Raw genomic sequence first — 23,460 nt, 5'->3', positions numbered from 1 at the left:
GGGAGTGACAGGGTCAGAGCTGTGCTTTTGGAATACCTATCTGGCAGCTTTGTGGAGGATGACTGGGAAAGGGGAGACAGCGGAGACAGAGAAACCAGCTCCAAGTCTACCGGGTTGTTGCACCCTTCCTCAATAAGACTTTAGCTTCCAACTGCAGGAAGGCCTTTAGGACACCCTGTATGATCTGAAATGACCACGAGAAGGCAGGGACTGTTGAACTCAGCCTTTGTATCTGTGATGTCCATCACACAACTGGGTTCTTCATAAATGTTTGTGGTTTGAGCAGGGTAAGGCCTCTTTTCCAGGCATCAGTCACGGTAGCCCTGCAGTTGTCAAAGACACTTCAGGAAAGCCAATGGCATTTAGGGAAGGGCTGGAAGAGCTGGCACGGTGAGACAAAAGCCGGGAACTGGAGGCAGAGCTTTGACTTTCCCAATTAATGCCTTGGAAACTTCGGGTACCTCACTTCTCCTGCAGCCCCTGTTGCAAAATGAAGGAAATTGGGGGATTTGGGTCAGTTCAAGGGTGGTTTATTTTAACCCTTTTATGTTATGGATCCGTTCTCTGAATCGTTTTTAAGTGTATAAAATACTTCGGATTATAAAGGAAACCAATTTTTACCAAAATAAACTTGATCAGAATATACTAAAGAAAAATAAGTTCATGGACCCCAGGATAAGAAGCCCTGGCCTATGGACTTCAAGGTCCCCTGCCAGTTCTACAGTCCCTAGGATCCTAGATTCCCACTGGAGCTGCGTGCCAGGGGCCCTGCTGAAGTTTTGTTCTTGGAATTTAGACCCTTTCCAAGGTCAACCTCTTTCGCTAAAATCGTCAAAGGCCTGAAAGTTTGAGAGCGTGCAGGCTGGTGAGCAGAGTGGGTGTGGTGGGTGGGTAGGAGGGGGTGAGAGGGGGGAAGGGGGTGGGGAAGCTGAAGGGTTGGCCTGGAGAGTGATTGACGCCCGGGCAAGTGAGGACTTAGAGCCGAGGGGAGCCAGAAGGAACTGCTAAGAGTGCTGCGGCTTCTGCAGCGGAGAGAGGTCCTGCCCAGCTGTTTGCGAAGATTTCCTGTTTCCCCTCCAGCCCAGGCTCGAGAAGTTGAGTGAGTCACACGCACGCATACCCCCACACACAGCTACACACACACTCACACACACACACATCCATACAGGGCGAGCCGAGCCGCTGCAGAAGAGCAGAGCCCCGCGGCCAGCCTCTGGGGCCCCCAGCCCGGCCCGTGGCCCGGACGCCACATCTGGCCTGCACATCTGCCCAGGGAGGGAGAGCCGGAGCTCAGGCGCACCAGGGGCCAAGCGGGACGAGCGGAGCAGAGGCGGCCCGGCCAGTCCAGTGGGCTCCCCCTCCTCCACCCCTTTGCTCCTTCTCCTCTTCCTCCTCGCCCTCCCCGGCTGCTGCCCGGCTCCCGCTCTATGCGGAGGCGGAGCGGGCTCGGCCATGAGTCGGGCTCTCCTGCGGAGCCCGGGGCTACTGCTCCTCTTCCTGTGGACGCGCATCGCCAGCACCATCCCTCCCTACGTCCAGAAGATGGGTGAGTTCGGCGGGGCCCCCGGACGGTGCCCGCCTCGGGGGGAGAGGGGCAGTGCTTGACAAGCCGAGCTGCCGCGGGCGGAAATTGGGGCAGTTTGTCCCGGGGCCGGGCCGGGCTGGCCGGCCATCGGAGGAGCCCCTGGGGCTGCGCGGAGCCCAGCTCCGCCGACGGAACTTGGCGAGGAAGTTTGTTCAGTCTGCCGCCGGGCCTGACTTTCTCTCTAGGCGGGCACCGCGCCGTGAGCGCAACAGCCCAGTCCTAGGCCCCCTGCCCAGCCTGCGCGGGGCACACCTGGCCGTGTCAGCCTCGGTTCCGCGCACTCTGGGATCTGGGACCAGCCCCTCCTGACTCCTGAAGGTGTATAACACGCCGATCTCGAAATCATCGGGGTGCAGATGCCCCGGCTCCCCTTTCCAACCCCATCATCAACATTTATTAAGTTCTTACCGTGGAAGTAAAGCAGCAAACATTCATCAGGCGCCTGCTATGTGGCAGACACTGAGCTGTTCGCTGAATACGATCACTGCCCTCAAGGAGCGCACTATCTAACGAGCAAGACAGTTTGTAGAATAGTGTACGTAAAAGCCCCAGATCGAGTCAGAAATATAGTGTACTCCCTGAGCCCAGCGGACCGATGTGACTGTTTCTATTACCCAGTATAAATCTGGTACGTGCAATTGTTTGCATGTGGTCTCTTTCCCCTCCCCACCGAGGCCAGCATTAGTTTGTGAGCTCTTGGAGGGCTGAGGCTGTGTTTGCTCCTTGTTTGTAAAGGCATAGTTTAGCCAGTACTGCCCACTCGGACCTTACTCTTTAAGGCCGGGACGCTACAGGTAAACACATGAGTTGGGCCTAGTTGGGGAAGGCCCTGAGGCGGGAGAACCTGGCTAGGATCTCTCACACTTTCTCTTGTCCCCAGGCTACTGCCTTGCCTTTCATTTCAGAAAGTGAACTAATTCTTTCTTTGCTGGCTTGAGGTGGGCCCCCAGGGGCTCTGAACCCTGGAAGAAAGAATGATTTCCAGGCTCCACCTTAGACTGGGTGGATGTCTAGAGCTAGGTAATACCCCCTCCCTTCCTTGCATTTTATTGTTCAGTGGGGTGTCTAACTCATCATGGCCCCATTTGGGGTTTTCTTGGCAAAGATACTGGAGGGGTTTGCCATTTCCTTCTCCAGCTCATTTTTGCAGATAAGGAAACTGAGGCAAGTAGGATGAAGTGACTTGCCCAGTGTCTCACAGCTAATAACTGTCAGAGGCCAGATTTTGAACTCAGGGAGGTCAGGTTTTAAAGACTCCAGGCTTTAAAGACTTCATTCACTGCACCACCTAACTATCCCAGAAATCATAGAGCCTCGGTTCAAATCCCACCTCAACTTGTATGATCCCGAGCAAGTCACTAATCCTCTCTAGGTCCTCAGTTTCTCAGTAGAACAGGTAGGTTGGACTAGATGGGCTCTAAGAGCCGTTTTCAGTTCAAACCATGACCCCGTGATCTCCAAGTTCCCAAATGTTCATGCATCTAGTGAATATCCATTTACTAAGCATGACCTTTATGCAAGACAATTTGCTAAGGCACAAAATGTTGAGGGACTTTTTATTGCAGCCCCCCTTTAATACCTGCTCTGTGTTATAGGGTGCAGAACCCCTGAAACCTAGTTGCCACTGGGTATTGGCAAAGCGACTAGAGAACTGGACCCAGCTACTGCCCGTTACTAAACAGAATATCTGAGATGGGGTTTTTTCCTATTATTGAACATGAAGTTTCAAGAGAACTATTTTTATTCAAAGAAATATAAGCACAGCGTCAATTAAATCCCTAGGTCCTCTCATTCATCTGTTCTGGGACTTATTAAATGCTACATGCCATTCTTGGAACTTTGCTAGTTTGTTAAAACTTGTCCTTTTCTTCCCCCAGAACTGCACCTGACTTATTGGTATTCAGTTGGTTTTCAGTTGTGTCTGCCTTGGAGGGTCTTAGGTAGCCTCCTCCTGTCCCTTCCTTCCAGATATATTATCATTCAGTCAGTGTCTGACTCTTCATGACCCCATCTGGAGTTTTCTTGGCAAAGATATTGGAGTGGTTTGCTGTTTCCCTCTCCAATTCATTTCTACAGATAAGGAAACTGAGGTGAAGTGACTTGCCCAGGGTCACACTGGTATAAGTGTTTGAACTCAGGTTTTCTTACCTCCAGGTCTCAGCACAGCACCACCTAACTGCCCCTACCTGACTTATGAAGTGATAAAAGAGTTATTTAATTAATTTCTTAGTTATTTCTGTTGATGGGGAAAGTTAAGGTCAGTGTGGTTCCTCTTTATAAATGAGGGAAGGATGGCAGAGGATGAAGAATGGTTAGTTGGAATCTGAAATACTGAACTATTTGAGACTTATTTTGTTTACAGCTAGCCTATTGTAGACTCAGATAGCTCATTGCTGTGTCCATTTTAGCCCTACACAAAAATGTTAATAAGTGCATTTAAAAACTTGGTCTTCAACATCTCCTCTTGGTGAACCTTAGTGGTATTTTATTTGTTTTTTTCCTTAAACAATTTTCAGCACACTACAGTTTTAATGTCTCTAAGGGATTAAGGAGCCCAGATGGTTGAATTACTGGGGAGAGGTGGAGGGAGATATTGTTTGGGATTTTTATCTTTTTAACTCAAACTGATTTTAGAAAGAGGACTAAGAAGCAAAGCAATGGGATTGTGAACTTAATTTGTTTAATTGCATTTTTTTTGTTGTGGTGGTTTGCAGCATGACCACTTAGAATTTGATTGAACAGCGAATTTTAAAAAACAACCAGCCAGCCAACAGTAGATAGCTTTTGTTATTAGTGGGTGACTTTTCCCACTGGGTGCAAGCTACTTTGGGGGCTAACAAGTTGATTATTTCCAATTTATTCTGTACATAACTTGTCTGTACATGATTGTTTGCATGTGGTCTCCCCTCCCCCTCCAACAGCTTGAGAGCTTCTTGAGGGCAGGGAGTATCTTTTGCCTTTCTTTGTATCCTACATGTTTAGCATAGTGCCTGGTAGTCACCATAGGAAATTTTCAAACGTTTATTGACCAACTGAAAAGTTAGAGGTAACCTTAATGCTAAATTTAGGGTGATTTAGCTGAGGATGGTGGAATTGTGTTTCATACAGGCAGCTACACTGAGGAAAGTCGTCGTTCAGTCCTGCCCAACTCTTCATGACTCCATTCGAGATTTTCTTGACAAAGATACTGAAGTGGTTTGCCATTTCCTTCTCCAGCTCATTTTACAGATGAGGAAACTGAGGCAGACAGGGTTAAATGACTTACACAGGATCACACAACTAGTAAGGCCTGATTTGAACTCAGGGAAATAAGTTTTCATGACTCTCAACCTGGTACTCTATCCACTGCACCACTTAGCTGCCCTGGGCAGAGGAAATAAGAATACTAAAACTGTGGACTCAGGAGATCTAGAGATTAATAGGGGATTTAGCCATTAAGAACAAGTTTCATAAAAGGATGTCTTTTTTTCTTTAGTAAATACCTCTTTCCTGAACAGTTAACCACAGGAGAACTTGAAATAATTTTGAAATACCTTTATCTCTATAATGTGACATATATTTGGAGAGTCTAGAACAAGATGCTTCACACACACACACACACACACACACACACACACACACACTCACATTTCTTGTTTTTGGTAAAGAAATGGTGAGTGTCTAGTTTTGTCCATCTTCTAAAACCTTTCTAAGTGCATGTTTATTTGGTTGGTACTAGAGCTTAGACAAACTAGGACCCAGACACGTCCTTCTCTCCGTTTTCTTTATGCTCTTTAACTACGAGCTGGGATGAGGAGAGTTTTAAAATATTTCCTTCCTTTGATTTGCTAATTATTCATTTACAAGAGAAAGAAAGCTTAGAACTCAGCAGAATCTTAGCACCAATGTTCTGCATTGGCATTCTTGAATACCATTCATGACTGTTCTGTACAGAAAACTTAACTGAAGAGGCAGCTGTTGGCACTGTGGCTAGGAACCTAGAATCAGAAGGACCTGAGTTCAAACTCATCCTCAGGAACTTATGGATGTGTGACTCTGGGCAGGTCAGCTCTGTGCTTCATTTTCACACCTGTAAAATGAGTACAAGAATATTTACCTCCAAAGACTGTTGTGAGGATTAAATGAGATCATATTTGTAAAACATTTGGCACAGTGCCTACTACATAGTAGGTGCTATATTAATACTAGCTATAAATTTTATTAATATTCATGCCTATGGGGTATGTCTCCCCCTGCCTAACCATGCCTAACTTTGCCAGAGTGTAAACAATATCCCCTGTGCCACCTCTCTGCCTTGGAGGCTTGGTTTAGAGACACCAAAAATAAGAAAGTATAGATGAGGGGGTAGGGGAAAAGAGTCATGGAAGTTCCTTTGGTCTTGTGGTGAGAGGCAGTGTGGCCACGTGGACTGAAAGCTGTCCTTGAAACCAGGAAAATCTGGGTTCGAATCCTCCCATGGACACTGACCCTAGTTGCTGTGTGTCCCTGGGCAAGTCAATTAAAAGGGGAGTGTAGAGAGCCATACTTTCCCCCTGCTAGTCACCTCCACTTTCTCCTGTTTGCAGCTCGGTGGTATTTAGTCGTTACATAGTTAATAGAACATGAGCTCCTGGAGAGCAAGAACTGGCTTTTGTCTTTCTTCATATCCTCTGTGCTAGCTCAGCGCCTGCCACACAGTAGCCACTAAATAAATACTTATTGACTGATTAAAGAAAAAAAGAGACCAGGGACTGGGGAAAATGAAATCTAGAGTAGGAAATTGAGAAGCAGTTAGATTGGAAATCTGAAGGGGAGGGAGGGAGGAAAAGGGAGAGAGGGAGAGAGGAAGAGAGGGAGAGGGGGAGGGGGGAAGGCGGAGGGGGAGAGGGAGAGAGAGAGAGAGAGAGAGAGAGAGAGAGAGAGAGATATTTTGGACGGGGTCTTTCAGCATTCCTGATCCTGTTTGGAATTACATTTGCCCACTTTCACTTAGAGAGATGAGCTAGGAGCCAGAATGCCAGGTAAATTAAGAAGTCAGTGGGAGGTGAGAAATTAGATTCTTGGATTATAGGTGGTTTTTGAGAGAGAAAGAGTGTTCTGTAAATGTTGAGAATCCATTTTGTAGCCTATAAATCCAGAGCTATTTAGAAACAAATCTAGGAAGCAGACTAAGGACACAGGAAAAAGAGCACCCGTTTTTATCCCCCTTCCACAGACACTGATCCTTACTATGAATTAGCACAAACGCCACAATAGAGATGAAACTCAGAGGCTTCTCTCCAGCACTTGACTGCCAGAATCCAGATCCACCTTTTGACCCCTTGTAATGTGCTCATCCATGTTTGGGTTTCTTCTGTGTAAGAACATTTACCGCGTAAAAGGGGATGGGGAGAGGGATATGAACTGACCATTTCAATGCCCTTGGGAACTCGCTACATGACACAGGGCAGATCACTTTACTATTCTGAGACTCAGTTTCCTGACCTTCCATATCTGGATATTTTTTGTTGTCGTTGAGTTGTATTTTCTTCTCCAACTCATTTTAGAAATGAGGAAACTGAGGCAAACAAGGCTAAGTGTTTCTTGCCCAGGTCACACAGGGTAAGCCTCCATGGGCTGATTTGAATTCAGATCCTCCCGACTCCAGAACTGGCTCTCTATCCACCAACCTGTCCCCTCACCTGAATATACAATGGACCTAATAGGGTACTTAGATTCTTCTGAAGTAAAGTGTCCTAACGTAAAACACCAAATCCATTAGGTTTCTGGAAAGAAATGTAGGGATTATTGCTATCCTCTTTGGAATTTTTAAATTTCTCTGGACTCTAATCGAGTTCATTGACACCTCTGCCAACAATTCTCTCCCTTACCTTTTTCTTGGTGCTCAATTAACTTTTTGTCCAATTGAACTGGAAAAACTTTCAGACTTCAGACCCAGTCTTCTGACCCTAAGCAAATCTCTTGATCACCTTTAAGTTTTCTTATCTGTACAACAGGGATGATGATAAACTGTGATCTCACCTGGCTTTCCAGCAGAGTCTGGTGCTCTTTTCAAACCTTCAAAGACAATATAAATGCTAACACTGTCAGTAGTAAAAGGGAAGAGCCTACTGAATGCCAGGTCTTGTGCTAATAAACACCTTACAAACGTCTCATTTGGTAACCTGGGGTTCTTGAAAACTAGTAGCCTACTTCACTACCTGAAGAGGAGTTTTCCTACCATCAGCACCTTAGGGCAAAGCCCTAATCATCGAGCCCTATAGTCTAATCTATAGCATTGGATTCAGAATTGGAATACCTGCCTGGACTTCAGTCCTGGCTGTCTCTGCTATTTACTGCCTGTGTGACCTTGTGATAGACAATTAGCTTTGCATGGCCTCAGCTTCTTGGACCAGATCCATAGGCTCTAATGTCTCTTTCAGGTCTAGTTCTGATCCTACATCACCAGTGCTTCAAATACCTGGATTGATTGTTCTGTGTCTGAATTTCTCCATCTGTAAGGTGAGGGGGTTGGACCAGGTGATCTCAGACCCTTTGAACCATAAATTCTGTGGTATCCTTTAAAAAGTTTCACTAACATGTTCGAGAAATTATCCAATCGAGGTTGGAACCCATCAATCCTACAAGGTGAACTTGATCAAGATTGCCTTTTCAAAATTAAGAGCTGAAAACTAAATCCTGTGAGATTTATTTCCCAGGAAGTTGTACACAGGCAGGCAGGAAAGTTGAATTGATTTAACTAATGCATATCCCCATAGCAGCCACTTCATGGAACTGAGAAATTGCAAGTGTATTATTTAGCCCTGACCAAAATCATGTGGAAATGCCCAAATGGGTTTAAACTGCATGCAGGGGAAGGAAACCAGAGTTTTCTGTCTGAAGAATCCTAGAATTCATATTTAAAGGGACCTTGGAGATCTTGTCCCATCCTTTTCATTTTACAGAGAAGGAAACTGAGACCTGGAGTGGGTAAGTGACTTGTCTGAGATCGCATAGGTGGTGTTATAGATTTAGACTCAGAACGGACCAGGTCCCCTCATTTTATAGATAAGAAGACTGAGGCTTAAGTGATTGTTGACCATGGACACAGAAATTATCCTAGGATTTTTTAAGGAGCCTTCTAGTGATCCCATGATTCCAATACCCAGCACATGTAAACTGAATCTCTGGGCACCAAATTGTCTGGCCTGCCCAGAGCCTTTCTAGACAAATTATGTTTACCAATATTCCTGTGAGTAATGCTTAGAAACTGTTACATTTATTCAGCAGGAAATATTGATGATTGGGGAGGAGGGAGGAAGTGTTGGAAGGAAAGCAAATTGGTATTTGCTGGTGATATCAGTGGGCATAGTTCCTTGGCTCTTTTCAGTCTGATTTTTTTTATAACACTTTTCCTCCCACCTTATTAAAATCTTTTTCTAAATATCTCCCATCTTTGTGGGCTTTTTGACCCAGATGATCTTTACAGAGGTATTAGAAATGCATTTGTCAGTGGAACCATTCCTTAACTGATGTAAGGCAACTCCATAAAAGGATAAACTGCAGCATTTTCTTTGAGGAGTGAAAAATCTTTTTGTGATGTAAGCCATCGGGTCCTAACTGATCATTTTTTATGACTTCACATATCCCCATGCCATGCTTTCTCAAAGTGAGGCACATCTAAATAGCCTGGTTATTTTAATTCAATTCAGCGGAATAGATATTTGTTGTCATTCAGTCTTTTAGTCATGTCTGATTCTTTTTTACCTTGTGGATTGTAGCACACCAATACTGTCTATGGGGTTTTCTTGGCAGGATATTGGAGGGCTTTGCCATTTCCTTCTCCAGCTCATTTTACAAATGAGGAAACTGAAGCAAACAAGGGTTAAGTGACTTGCCCAGGGTTACACAGCCACTTTTGAATTCAGGTTTTCCTGATTCTATGCCCAGGGATCTATCCACTGCACCAGTCAAAATGCCAAGTGGATGAATGAATGTGATCTTGTGTCTGAGGCAGGATTTGGACTCAGATTTTCCTTCCTCTGGACCCAGTGCTCCACTTAGCCGCCTTAGGGGCTCTGAATTCAACCAGGCTGGTGGAGGGAGTTTCCACACTGAAAGAGTGTTCATTGACTGAGCACTGAGTATCCAAAAACCAAACTTATACCACCCCCTGCCTCCGAGGATCTTATATTCTAGTAGCTGGATGTAATATTTACTCAGATAAGTAAACATAAGCATACCGACCACCAGAGTTGGCACCTGAGATGAGGCATTCAGTTGATTTTGGGCTTAGCTTAGAGACCCTGTGAAGGTATCAGGTACCAGGACTTCAGTGCTCCATTCTTGTCTATTGGCTATTAAAATGCTAAAAGTTATTAAGCTATTAAAATTTCACTAAGACTTTTGGGACACCCTGAGCATGTGTCTATTGTCTCCCCCATTCCATTGTAAGTTCTGAGAATAGGGACTGTCTTCAATTTTCTATTTGTATCCTCAGAGTTACCTGGTATATACACAGTTAGCACTTAATAAATTCTTCATTCACTCTCTGACAGGACCGAGTAAGGATTCAGTTAAACATTTATTAAGTGTCTGCTGTGTATTAGTGTATCACTGTGCTAAACTCTAGAATGAATGGGATCAGATGGAGGCCTTTCCAGAGTCCTGGTGATGGATAGTTATTTGGTGTAATGCTGTACCCTCATAGTAGACTATAGACTTCTTACGTTCAGGTCTGCATGGTTTGTTTTGTTATCTGGAATTATCAGTAGTTGTCTATATAATAGGGCAGGTAGGTGGCACGGGGGATAGACTAAGGGCCCTGGAGTCAGGAGTACCTGAGTTCAAATTTGACTTCAGAACATTTATTAGTTGTATGACCCTGAGCAAGACATTTAACCCTATCTGCTTTATCTGTAAAATGAGCTGGAGAAGGAAATGGCAAACCATTGAAAACCCCAAATAGGGTCATAGAGAGTTGGATGGAGAGAACAACTAGTCTATAATTCGTAGTCTCTGAGATACTTGTGTCATTTAGGTTAAATGACTTGACCACAGTCCCACCCATTATGTGTAAGAAGCAGATATTGACTCCAGGGCTGGTTCTGTTCCATGTAACCTCTCTAGCACTTTCTAAGCTGTGAAATTCACAGATCTAATCAAGTGTGTGGATCCCTTCGGATTCAGTGAAAGGTCCATTGGGAAGAAAAGTCATGGACCCTACCCATGGCCATGTTTATGGTACATGGGAGAGAAGCCCTATTTGGGAATCCCAGCTGGAGAGCCAGAACAAAGACTTGGTGACTCAGCTGGAAATACACGCCCCCTGTTTTGTGTTGGACTCCAAAGTCAAGTTTAGTGAATGATTATAAGACCATCAAGATGGGGGCCCCAGAGAGGAGGAGACTCTCAGCTGGGGGCATGGTGACTAACCATGGTATTGAACGTGCATGCGTTAGCCTAGGAAACAGTGGGGAAAGTCTGAAAGACAAACAGACTGAAGAAGATTTGACAAAGGTCATTTCTCAGTGAAAATTCTTAGGATTAAGACATGTTTCAGAAGAGTCAGGAGAGAATAGGGTTCAGATTTACATCTTTATCAAACACCAGTGGCTACACAAAGCCTTTCTTGGTCCCCAGCTACTAGTACCTCCCTGCTCCTTCCCATTACCTTGTATCTGTTTTGCATGTGTCCATATATTCAGTGGATAGTGGCAGACCTGGATATGGAGTCAGGAATTCCTGAGTTCAAATCTGATCTCAGAGACTTCCTAGCTGCATGACCCTGGGCAAGTCACTTAACCCTGTTTGCCTCAGTTTTCTCATCTGTAAGATGAGTTGGAAAAGGAAATGGCAAATCATTCCAGTATCTTTGCCAAGAAAACCCCAGATGGGGCCACAAAACTGAAACAACCCAACAACAGTAACCATAATAACAGTTTAGAATGAGAGACTGAGAGTGGCCTCTTGCAGAAGATGGAATTTGAGCTAATTATGCAGTGGATAGAGCATTGGACATTGAAGAAAGATTCAAACTCAGGTCTTTCATACTCTAGCTGTGTGACCGTAGGTGAATGAGATACTTAATCTCACCAGTCCTCAGTTTCTCCATCTTTAAAATGCTGATCACAATAGCATTTCCCTCATAAGGTTGTTGGGAGAATTGAATGAGATAACCTCTATAAAGCGTTTTGCAAACCTTTGAATGTTACAGAAATATTTGTCCCAGTGTTATTACTGAAGGGAACCAGAGACTTTAAGAAGCAAAGGTGAGGAGGAAAGCATCCCAAGCCTGCCCCCCAAATGGGGGCAGCCTGTACCAAGGCACAAAGTTGAGAGGTGGGAGGATGGTATCTAAGGAATAGAAGCAGGCCAGTGGGGTTGGATTGTAGAATGTCAGTGTGTATGACCAGTGAGAAGATCACATATCAGGCTTCAGTTGTGATGGCATTAGAACAATAAGATCCAGTTCGCTTATTTCTTTTTTAACTTTTTAGTCTTTAGTTGTAGCAGTTGCTGCAATAGTTTTATATCTCCCGTATTCCAGTGAGGTTAAGGTCCCATGAAATATTGTCCATGAGTGACAAATGGAGGAGATGTCATTCCCTCTGCTGCATCCTTCTCTAATGATTCCTCATGTTGGGGAAGTAGTTTGGGATTCTTGGAGGCCATACCGATCAGTTAGTAAACAAGTATTTATTTAACACCTACTGTATGCCAAGCACCATATTAAGTGCTGAAGATACAAGGACAAATGAAACAGCCCCTGCCCACTAGGAGCATCCATTAGGGGCCCAAGTTGCCAAGATAGAAAGGTCTTGCACATAGGCCTAATAATGATTATATGTTGCTCGTCAAGGCCTAGTTAATTAACAGATGAATCTCAGAGATCCATCTAATACCACCTTGTCCAGCTAGGGATGAATTTTTGGATTACAGCAGCTCTATAATCACTCAAGATGCAGAGATGTAGAGGAGGAAGAGGTGGTCCCATAGGAGAATCCTTAAGACTGAATCCTGTATGCCTGAAGTATCAATGAATTTAAGGCCATGTTTGTATTTGTGATACTCCCAGGAAAGGGAGGAATGTGGCTTTGTCCTTCAGAGCTTTCTTGGAATTTCCAAAAACATCTTGAAGGAAAACAGGAAGTCAACCCTGAGAATACCTTGGTGAAGACAGAGAAGGAAGCAGCATGGTCATGACTAGTGTTTATTCCCTTTCAGAGATTTCTTAACCAGGCTTCTTAAAATACTCAACAAAAAGACAAGCTACCACGAGGAGGAAGGGTGGAAACTGTATCATTCCTGAATTTGCTGTTCATCCCCCACACCAATGCTGGTTGGCTTGGAGTAGACATACCATAAATACCAAATGGAGAGCACCTCCTAAACTGTAGGACTGTGCCATGAATGGTTGGCAATAGTTGTTTTGGAATTTGTAAATTTTGGAGCTATCTCTTATTTTTACATCCCTTACATTCTGTATAACCTACAGACCACCCTCTCCCCATATAAAGAAAGCCTTCCATGTGTAGTATTCCACAGCCCAAACCCTTTACTTTTGCAAAGAAGAGGTGGGATCAAGGTACTTTGGAGCTCATTGTTGGTGCCAGCTTTGCTTATTCTCACTTCTAAACATTCATTATTAGTGAGATGGCTGTTCCTGCCATTAACATTATAGATGGTTTTGAATCCTACTACTTTCCTCTGTAATCATCATATTCATCCATTCCCATAGTGCAGTGATGTTCTATCATATTCACGGAATATAGTGTGTTTCTCCATTCCCAAATCAATGGGCATCTCTTTTTTTCCATTCTTTACTGCCCTCAAAAGTGCTGCAGTAAATATTTTTGCTTAATACAGTACCTTTCTTTTCATCTTAAATTATTTTTTATGACCTTGTGTATACCCAGAGCCAAAAGGGTCAAGAGTTATGGGCATTTTCATGACTTCTCACTTCCAAATTCCATTCCAGAATTGTTGAACTAATACCAATGAGGAAGTAGTGTGCCTGTCTTTCCACATGCCCTCCAACACTGACTGTTTCAATCATTTTTCATCTTCTATCCTATGTCAGTTTGCTGAGTCTGAAGTGAAATCTCAAGAGCTGTGATTTTATGTCCATCTGGCAGGATCACATTTGAATATTCCTGAAACTAAATATCACAAAATGATTCTTAAAATCCTGATGGGACTGAAAGCTGGAGAGATCCTGGATTACAGATCTAGAGCTAGAATGAAACTTAGAGATCATTTAGACCAACCTACCTCCTATATTGTTGGGAAAACTGAGATACAGAGAGGCCACATACTTGCCTAGGCTTGCATTAGGTATTAGGTACCAGAGCCTGGAAGTGAGCCCTGGTTCTGGTGGTCTTTCTACCAAATTGCACCAGATAGCATATGTTGAGTTTGTAATGCTAGCTTATTTTGTCCAGCCTGGAGCCTTCAGTACTGAAGAAAGGGACTTCAACATCAACAAGTCTGGGCCCCTCATTTTGGACATATAAGCAAATTGAGGCCCAGAGAGGTTAAATGGTAGATCCCAATTCACAGTGGTTGTGCTGGAATTTGAAGCAATGCAGGTCAAATCAAACTCCTTCTACAGCCCCTTGTCCCAAGTTCCTAATAGTGTTCTGCCATCTCTGTACTTTTAGCTTAAATCTTTCTCCTCACCTTCATATGCTCACATAAGGGTCTGTCTTCTGAAAGTTAGACTGTGACCGATTGAAGTGTTGGAGATGTAGGATATCTTTGCACAGAAATGTGCAAAGGTGTAGGATTTGCACAGAGGTTTCTCACAAGTCACTCAGATCTCCAAGCGTCAGGCATTTTGATTCCTTGAGTTTAACTGACTATCCTAAAGTTCCTAAGATGATGAACTGAGGCTCAGAGAGGTAAATAGCTCAAAGAAATTAATGTTGCTTTTGCCCAATAACACACAAGTCTTCCCTAGCACCTAGATGGCGCAAGGGATAAAGTGCTGAACTTAGATTTAGACCTAATTTCAAATCCTGATTTAGATACTTATTAAGGGTGTGACCCTGGAAAAGTCATTTAACCTTGCTTAGCCTCAGTTTCCTCATTTGTAAAATGGGGATAACAATACATAACAAAACCTACCCCAGATGATTATTGTGAAGATCCAGTGAGACAAGATGTAAGCTACTATATAAATGCCAGCTGTGTTACTATGGGTGGTGCTGCTGCTACTACTACTACTGCTGCTGCTGCTACTACTGCTACTATCTTTGATAACCATATTTTTTCCTCACTTCTTAATTTTCTGGCACTTTTTATAAGCTGTCAAAGCTCTCCCACAGCTTCAATGGATGTTACTACCTGAATATAAATTCAAAGTGATTCAAATGGATCAGTCCAGAAGCTTGTTTCTGTAAACAGAATGCAGGAATTTTTCCTCTCAGATTTATTTATTCAAGGTTTTCCCAATTCCTGGTGAGTTGTGAATCAACAGCTTTGTTGAGTCTCAGCTGTGCATACCTGCCAGCAAGGTCATCAGCGGAAAGATGTCCTATGATGTGGGTGGGTTATACACTCCCATAAATGAATTCACTTTATAAGCTGATTCTTTGATCCAAATCCTCCCCATTTCTTAAGGGTCTACAAACTGATGTTAGCTGCAAATCTATATCAGTGGAAAGAATTTCCGCACTGGGAGTTCATCACTCTGAGCTCATGGGCCTGGATTCTCCTCCACCTCCTTCCCTCATTCACATGTGGCATTTTTATATCCCCCAGGTCAACAACCACATCTATATGTGTGTAGATGTATATGCCATGTATGTGCAAATATGTATGTATTGTGTTTATCCTTATGTATAGTATATATTGCATATAATATATTTGTATATACCTGTATGAGTCAAATAACAAGCATTTGTTAATAAGAGCTAGCCTTCATATAGGATGTTAGTTTTTAAATATATTTTTTAATTTATTACATTAAATATTTCCCAATTACATTTAAAACCATTTTTAACATTCATTTTTTAAAATTTTGAGTTCTAATTTCTCCTCTCCTGTCCTTTCTCTTGAGAAGACAAGAAGTACGATACTCATTTTGCACATGAAGTCATACAGAACATTTCCGTTATAGCTCTTTAAAGATAGCAAAGCACTTGCTTCATTTGATCCTGGAAACAACCCTAGGAGGTGGGTGCTCTTATTACCTCCATTTTGCAGGTGAGAAAATTGAGAGAGACAAGTTATATGACTTCACCAGGGTCGCACCATTAATTAAATATCTAAGGCTGGATTTGAACTGAATATTTGTTCAATGAAAACATTCTGAGCCTTTTTTGGGGGGCGATGGAGTCAATCTTGGACCCCCTATTCTCCATTTCCTTTGTCACTCACACCTTATTTGAATGTCTTTTAATAAGAATTTGCTTAGACAATTCAGTCTTTATTATTATTATTTTCTGTTCCACAGATTGAATAACGTAGTTTAAAGAAATCCTAGGGTATTATTTTTTTTCATTCTTTCTCTTATCTGACCAGTTACACTGCCAACCTGCCGGTACTGCCATCTGTTGATGTGATGGCTGAAATGACCATCTTTTAATTTGAGTCTCAGAGTAATCCTGAGAGGAAGCCATAAGAGTGAGCATTTACAATGAGTTTGACCTAAGCAATGCCACTTAATACTTAGAACAACCACAAGATGTTGATACTTTAAGTGTAATTATCCCCATTTTGCAGATGTAGAAACCGAGACCTTAGAGAGTGCATGTGACTCTTGTCCCTTGGTTGCAGCTTGTAAATATTGGAGGCAGGGTTTGGACATTTCTTTCCTGGCCCCAAGCCAGGACTCTCTCTGTCCTCTCTTCACTTTCTGCTTTGACCATCTTGCTTTCAGAGCTTTTCCTCGCCTAGTCCATCCATTGCAAGTGGTTTTTGTCACTTTCCATTGTTTGCCTCCGGTCTGCACTGAAATGCGATTTTTCTGAAATGTTTTCCTCCCAAGTCCCAATGCCCCAAGTATGTTTGCAAAAGGAACTTAATCACCAGGAATGGAAATGAGCACAAAGAGATGATTTCAGCTTTTCAAATATGCTGCTTCCACCACCGCCCTGAACACGCCTTTATTATCTCATACCTAAGCTATTGCCGTAACACCACCCCTCCCCCACCTCCCCACTGGATCCTTACAACAGCTCCAGCAAGGGAAGGGCTCTTATTGTCTCCATTTGACAGATGAGAAGACTGAGGTAAACCCAGCTCAAGTGACTTGCCAGGAAGTGTCTGAGGCTGGATTTGAATTCAGGTCTTCCTTCAGACTCTGTCCTCTGTGTCCACTAGAGGAGATGGTGAAGAACCATCAGATCTCTCCAGGCAGGGAATGTTTAAGAGGACTAGGGATGTACTTTGGAAAAGAGAGGACAGGTGGGGAATGGTTTCTGCTTTCCAGTATTTTTTAAAATGTCTTGTGAAAGAGAGATTAGAAATGTTTTGCTTAGCTCCAGAGGGCAGAATCAGAAAAAATGTGTAGCAATTGCAAGAAGATTTAGATTTAATATAAGGAAAAATTCCCTCATAATTAGAATTTTCCATAGTGAAATGAGCTACACTGGGAGATCATGGGGACCCATTCAATGGGGGTCTTCAAGCAAAGGTTAAATGACCACTTGTTGGCTCTCATATAAAGGGAATTCTTTCAGTTGTGTGTTGATTGGATTATGTGGTCTCCAAGTTCCTATTTTAACTGTCAGATTCTGCAAATTCCCTCCATTCTTACCTTTCCCAATCATAAAAGTCAGGTTCAAATGCTTCTTTTTAGGAACTTTGTTGATAGCCCTCCCATGACTTGTCTCAAAGTGCCCTGTGTTCCAGTTATTTTTTGTACACAGTAGGCAATATTTGTTGAATTGAATTGTGTTAGACAAATATTTTACCGAATGCCTGTCTTGAGTAAGTCCTGAATAAAGAAATTCAATCAGAAAATGACAAGAATATCAAGGGAATTAATGGGGGAAAAATGCAAAGGGAGGTGGCCTACCTGTATCAAATCTAAAACTATATTATAAAGCAGCAATCATCAGAACTATTTGGGACTGGTTAAGAAAAAGAGTAGTAGATCAGTAGAACAGATTAGGTACACAAGACACAGTAAATGATTATAGTAATCTACTATTTGATAAACCCAAAGACTCCAGCTTTTGGGATAAAAACTCACTATTTGACAAAAAAAACTGCTGACAAAACTGGAAACAGTGTGACAGAAACTAGGCATAGACCAATATCTCACATCCTATACCAAGATAAGGTCGAAGTGTAAGGTAAGAATGTGGATGTAATGGAATACTACTGTGCTGTAAGAAATGATGAGCAGGCAGATTTCAGAAAAACTTGGAAAGACTTACCTGAACTGTTGCTGAGTGGAGTGAACAGAACTGGGAAAACATTGTACACAGTAACAGCAACACTGTGTGATGATCAACTTTGATAGACTTAGCTCTTCTCAGCAATGTAATGATCCAAAACAATTCCAAAAGATTCATGATGGAAAATGCTGTCCACATCCAGAAAAAGAACTATGGAGTCTGAATGTAGATTGAAGCATACTATTTTCACTTTTTTTTGGCTTTTTCTTTCTCATGATTTTTCCCTTCTGTTCTGTTTCTTCTTTCACAAAATAACTAATGTGGAAATATGTTTAACATGATTGTACATGTACAACCTATGTCAGATTGCCAGCTATTTTGGGGAAGGAGAAAGAAAAATTTGGAACTCAAAATTTAAAAAAGAAATGAATGTTGAAAACTATCTTTACATGTAATCAGAAAAAAAAATAAAATACTCTTAAAGGGGGGAAGAAAGTGAGTTAGCATATAAATGGAGAAATGGCAGATCCAACTGAAATCAAAGGGAAAAAAATAACATTGTGCAGGCAACAGAAAGTATGGGAACTTTTGAATAAAGAATTGAACTTAGAGACAGGAAAATTTGTTCTAATTGGCCTGATACTTACTAGCAGTGAGACCCTGGCCAAGTCGCTTAACCTTTCTTGCTTCATTTTTCTTGTCCATAAAATGGGGACAATATTGAGAAGTTAATCATATTGTACATATATTTAAAGCGCTTTTCAAAACTTAGTGTGCTTTATAAATATCATCATCAGTTACCATTGTTATTGTTAGTAATTTCAATGGGCCCCAGGATTGTCCTATGACCTTGAATGAGTCATTGGATTTTTTTTTTTTACTCAGTTCACTTACAAAGTGGAATAATTTCATTCTAGAAGAAGGAAAAAATGGCCCTAAAAGGTGAGGGAACAAAACCCTCCTATGGAATTTATTCTCTAAGGAGACCTGCTGGAGCTATCTTTGAGAAGCTGGTTTATTTCCTGCTTTCCCTACCTCCCAAGGAATTATGTGATCAAGCCATGGGGTGTTTTTCCTTTGAAGAAACTTAATAGGGGTGTTTTGGAGACTTGTGGTCTTGTGGGATGCCTGTGAAAATTAAATGTATGGGTACTTTTCACCTCTCCAACCCCCCATCTCCGCCCCCATTTGTTTTTTACCTGAAGCCGCATTGACCCAGACAGGGTTGTGTTTTGTTTTTAGTACCTCTTCTGGGAAGGTTTTCATTCATTCACTCATTATTTTAATATTAGCCTTTTGTAGTCTTGTTCCGAAGGTGCTGGGACAGCAGGTGTCTTAGAAATAAGGGATGACTCAAAACAATTTTTCCGCTCCTTTTGAGGCACTCACAGATTATCTTTAATTATTTGCGCTTGCTGATGGTGTGAAGCATGGAGATATCTAGAGGGGAAATGAAGGGCACGCCCCTTAGAGTAGCCACGCCCCCAACCTCAAACATCTTCAAATCACAGATGCCCAGCGCATGTCTTCTATGTTATATTTGGAAGAGGTGCAGTTTGCTGATCTTTTATCCCAGAGTCCCATTTCAATGGTTTTTAGAGCAAAAGAACCCTGTATTTGTATCACATTTCTGACACAAATGAATGTTTCTCAGGCAGGAACGTCCCTCTGAGTTGCTGAGCTTTGGGTTCCTTAGCACCTATCCCTGGGATGTTTGTGAGGCTCAAGGGAGATAATGTATGTCTAGTGCTTTGCAAAAAGGCTTTAAGTGCCCCCTATGTCAGTTATTTCTTTAAAAAATCTTTTACAAAGATTTATTTTTTTAAAGTGGTGACATTTGTCAACATTCTGAATCTCAATATTATGTTTTTGCTTAATTTTTTACTGGATGATGTTATGGGAGAGAGGATTATTGGCAATGATGAAATATTCAAAAGAAAAATACATTAACTAACCCTCCCATTCCTCACACTTCTTCTTTTGCAAACAGATTTAAGGGGTGCAAAGAACAAGAAAAGATTATATATGAAATTGACTTCTAATGTACAGTTTAAAAGATGTGTGTATTAAATGTAGCATGATAGTAACAATACTATCTGAGATATACTGAGAAACATTTTTCTAAAAATCCAATTTTTCCCCCATAAATGTGAGCCTAGATTCCAACATGCTCCAACCTTTTGTTCTGTTGCACAGGGCATAGTAATTGGACTCGAGGACCAGGATTCAGATCCTGCTTCTGATTCTTTTACAATCTGTGTGACCACTTAGCCTCTCTCATCCTCAGTTTCCTCATCTGTAAAAATGGGCATAATGTTGGTTTTTACCCATTATGAGGGTCAGATGAGAATGTAATGGAGTGCTTAACAGATCTCAAATTTTTCTATAAATAGGGGCTATTTTTAGGTTTAATATTCCCTTAATTGTATGGTTAACCTTGTTATGCTATGCCTACTCTACTGAAGACATCCATCAATGTCTCATCATGACATAGACATAGCCCTGGCTGGTCTGGTCAGGCTTCAGGTACCATCAGGGAGATGACCAAGCTAAGACAGAAGAAGTTCATTAGCAGAAAACTGGCCAGGCAGTAAATGAATGTTTGGGGCCCCAGCAACTCACAGAAATTTTTTACTAAAGAAAGAAGGGTTGCTGATCAGCACAGGTGATGGAAATACCCACACTGATGAAATCACAAATCTTTCAAAATAATATATTTTTTTAAAGTACAGAGGAATTATGGCCAGGTAGGTGGCAGCTAGAGTGCCAGTCTTGTAGTCAGAAATACTCATTTTCCAGAGTTCAAATCTAGCCCTAGACTCTTATTAGCAGTGTGACCCTGGGCAAGCCACTTAACCCTGTTTGCCTCAGTTTCCTCATACATAGATGAGTTGGAGAAGGAAACAGCAAACCACCCTAATATCTTTGCCAAGAAAACCCTAAATGGGATCACAAAAAGTCATACATGAATGAAAACAACTAGAACATCAACATACAAGGATTATATAACATCTACCTATTAAAGGAAAAGAATATGGAAACACAAGGGTGTACTATTTTTTCCTGATAATTTTTTTAAAAAAATATACTTGGTTTCCTTTATAATCCTCTCTATTTTTATGCATTGCCCTATGGCAGTCACCAGACTATTGACATAACCTTGGTCTGGTCTAACCATTGTATGAATGAGGAAATAGGCTGAGAGTGATTTCAGAGCAGGCTTCTGACACTTGATCCAGGTGCACTGTGCTTGCTTGTTTTTATCATTGCTTCCAATTTAATATTGACTGACATTTCCCAGTACGCTTCTGGGATCTGACCTGGCAGAGAGAGCTGACTCTGAAATGCCTGCTACATTTCTTGTCTGTTACAGTAGTGGGTTTCATTTTCTGTTGTGCTGCATTGGCAGGCTCTGGTGTGCATCCAATTTTCTTCACGAAGACTTTCCTCCTGGACAGTTAGGAGACTTCTGGGCAATTTGTGAGATAACTTTGGTTCCTTTGTTTCTTGACCTGCACCCTATTTTCTGATCTGTCCCCCACCCCCTCCATGTCATTGAATTGAATTTAGCAAACATCGATTTGGAACATAGAGAAGGGTGTAATCCAACCCCCTCACTTTGTAGAGAATGTAGACCAACTCCCAGAGGTGAAGTGACTTGCTTAAGGTCACAAAAAAAGAGCAGGGCCAGGATTCAAACCTCAGAACAGCAAATCCAGGACAAAGGTCTGATCTCTCTCTCTCTCTCTCTCTCTCTCTCTCTCTCTCTCTCTCTCTCTCTCTCTCTCTCGCTTAAAATTGAACAGAAAGACCAAGAGAGTTCCAAGATGAAAAAATTGGAAAAATGGTTTTACCATGAACAAAATTCAGCAAGTTAAGAGGAAGGGAAATGATGATGAGTCCCATTTTCAGTTGGAATATTCAGGTGGAGGCCGGGATGCCTGGGCTTGAGTCTTGCTTCTTAGTGGGATATCCCAGGGCAAATCATTTCATCTTCATTCCTCTTTGGGCTCCATTTCTGACATTTTTTTTTCCACCATGTCCACCTTGCTCAGCCCTTGGGGTCTCCTGGCCTTGGAAATTCACCCTGGCCTCCTCCTTCTGAAAGAGCCCTCAAGCTTTTAGGCCCCCCCCCCCCCCCCTCCTAGAACCGTCAGCTATGTTTTCTTTCATTTCCACTCTCTGGACTTTCTCCACTGTGCCCCAGAGCAAGAACCTTGCCCCTCCCCCACTCCGTGTCCACTTTAGTTTCATTTTGTGTATTATCTTCCCTAGTAGAAAGTAAGCTTTCTGAGGGCAGGGGGCTGTCTTTCCGCTTCTATTCAAATTCTCAGTTCTAAGTAAAGCAGCAAGACTGGCACCTGAAAGCCTTAATAATGCTTGTGGATTTAACCTGATCCCACCATGCCGGGGGACACCTTTTGAAGACTTGAGTTACAGAAGAATTGTCAGTATACTTTGGTAAAAGATCCCCTACCTGGATGAAATTATAGTTCCAACCCCCCTACCCCCAAAAAAAATCCAGTTGGAGATTTTGCGATTTTGTTTTTGTCTTCATGATGTCCCAGACTTCTGATTTTAGCAGTGTAGAAAACTCCCAGTATGGAAAGGTCCTTCTCCCCTCTTCCCTTGCAGGGCATTGACTCCTTTCATCTATTCTTAGAGAGTTTTCTGGGGCCCCCAAGAAGTGACTTGTTCAAGGTCACTCAGTCAGCATATGTCAGTCAGAAGCAACACTTGAACCCAAATCTTCTGACTCTCTTTGTTCACTAATGCCTCTGTTAGAGATAATCTAAAAAAGGCTGATCAGAAATTAAGGTAGGGATTTGAGAGTCCTTTGCAGCATTGATAGTTGAAGGTACATGAGATTCCCAAGAAAGGTAGGAGAGTGACCCTTGCATAAGGTCTTTACACAGACATCAGGAGGGAGAAGAGGGATTTGCTAAGGACAATAGCCAGTATTTGAGAAATTGAGATCTAAGTGGCTGGCCAGGTGAGAGTCCCTGTTACTGAATGTTACTGGTTTCAGTAAGGGGCATTTACCTTCTCCCTAAGTCAGCCCCAGAATATTGTTGTCAAGTAAAGATGTAACTGGAATTCTTGCCTCTGCTTTTGGGATATGCTTCCTATGTCCCTTTTTTCTCTTGGGCTTTTGTGAAACCTGTTGGTTTTTCCTTTCTCTCAACTGTGATTTGTAAGGAAACGTAATTAGGCAAATCAAAAAACAGTTTGCTGTTCTGAAGCCAATTGAAATAAAGCTTCCCTACTATCATTATTTAGATCCTTAATACATTAGAATAACTGGAGTCAAAGGCAGATTCAGAGTAGGGATAAGATGTACTTTTTTGATTAGGATCAGGGCAGTAATTAATTTCAGGTTTGGTAGCGTCTGAGGCTATGGTCTTTGTTTGGGTTTTTGGAAAGAGCCTACAGATTTGCGGGAAGATTGAGGAATCTGACATTCTTCCTCTTAGGAAAGCTGGTGTCGTATTTCATGACTCTTTTCTATGAACTCTAAGGTTCAGCTAAACTAACTTTATTGTTAGGGCTGAATTTAGCATCAGAGAG

The 23,460-nt window shown here is 42.3% G+C and overlaps 1 protein-coding gene and 1 long non-coding RNA gene across 2 annotated transcripts in view; one reads left to right on the top strand and one right to left on the bottom strand.

Moving 5' to 3' along the window:
* Positions 1–211: 211 nt before the first annotated feature.
* On the bottom strand, positions 212–2,184 carry LOC140532558 (uncharacterized). The gene is made up of 2 exons (XR_011976579.1): positions 1,994–2,184; positions 212–480 (listed from the first exon to the last, which is right to left on the bottom strand). It is a non-coding gene; the product is annotated as an uncharacterized lncRNA (long non-coding RNA).
* Positions 975–23,460, top strand: part of TGFBR2 (transforming growth factor beta receptor 2) — an 88,190-nt gene continuing 65,704 nt past the window's right edge. The window contains exon 1 of the mRNA XM_072651119.1: positions 975–1,546. Coding sequence (XP_072507220.1) covers positions 1,453–1,546 — 94 coding nt within the window. The 5' untranslated portion in view covers positions 975–1,452. The remainder of the gene's footprint in view (positions 1,547–23,460) is intronic.

This window comes from Notamacropus eugenii, chromosome 3, assembly GCF_028372415.1.
Source record: "Notamacropus eugenii isolate mMacEug1 chromosome 3, mMacEug1.pri_v2, whole genome shotgun sequence".
NCBI classification, from domain to species: Eukaryota; Metazoa; Chordata; class Mammalia; order Diprotodontia; family Macropodidae; genus Notamacropus; species Notamacropus eugenii.
This window is presented reverse-complemented; position numbering and strand designations above follow the sequence as displayed.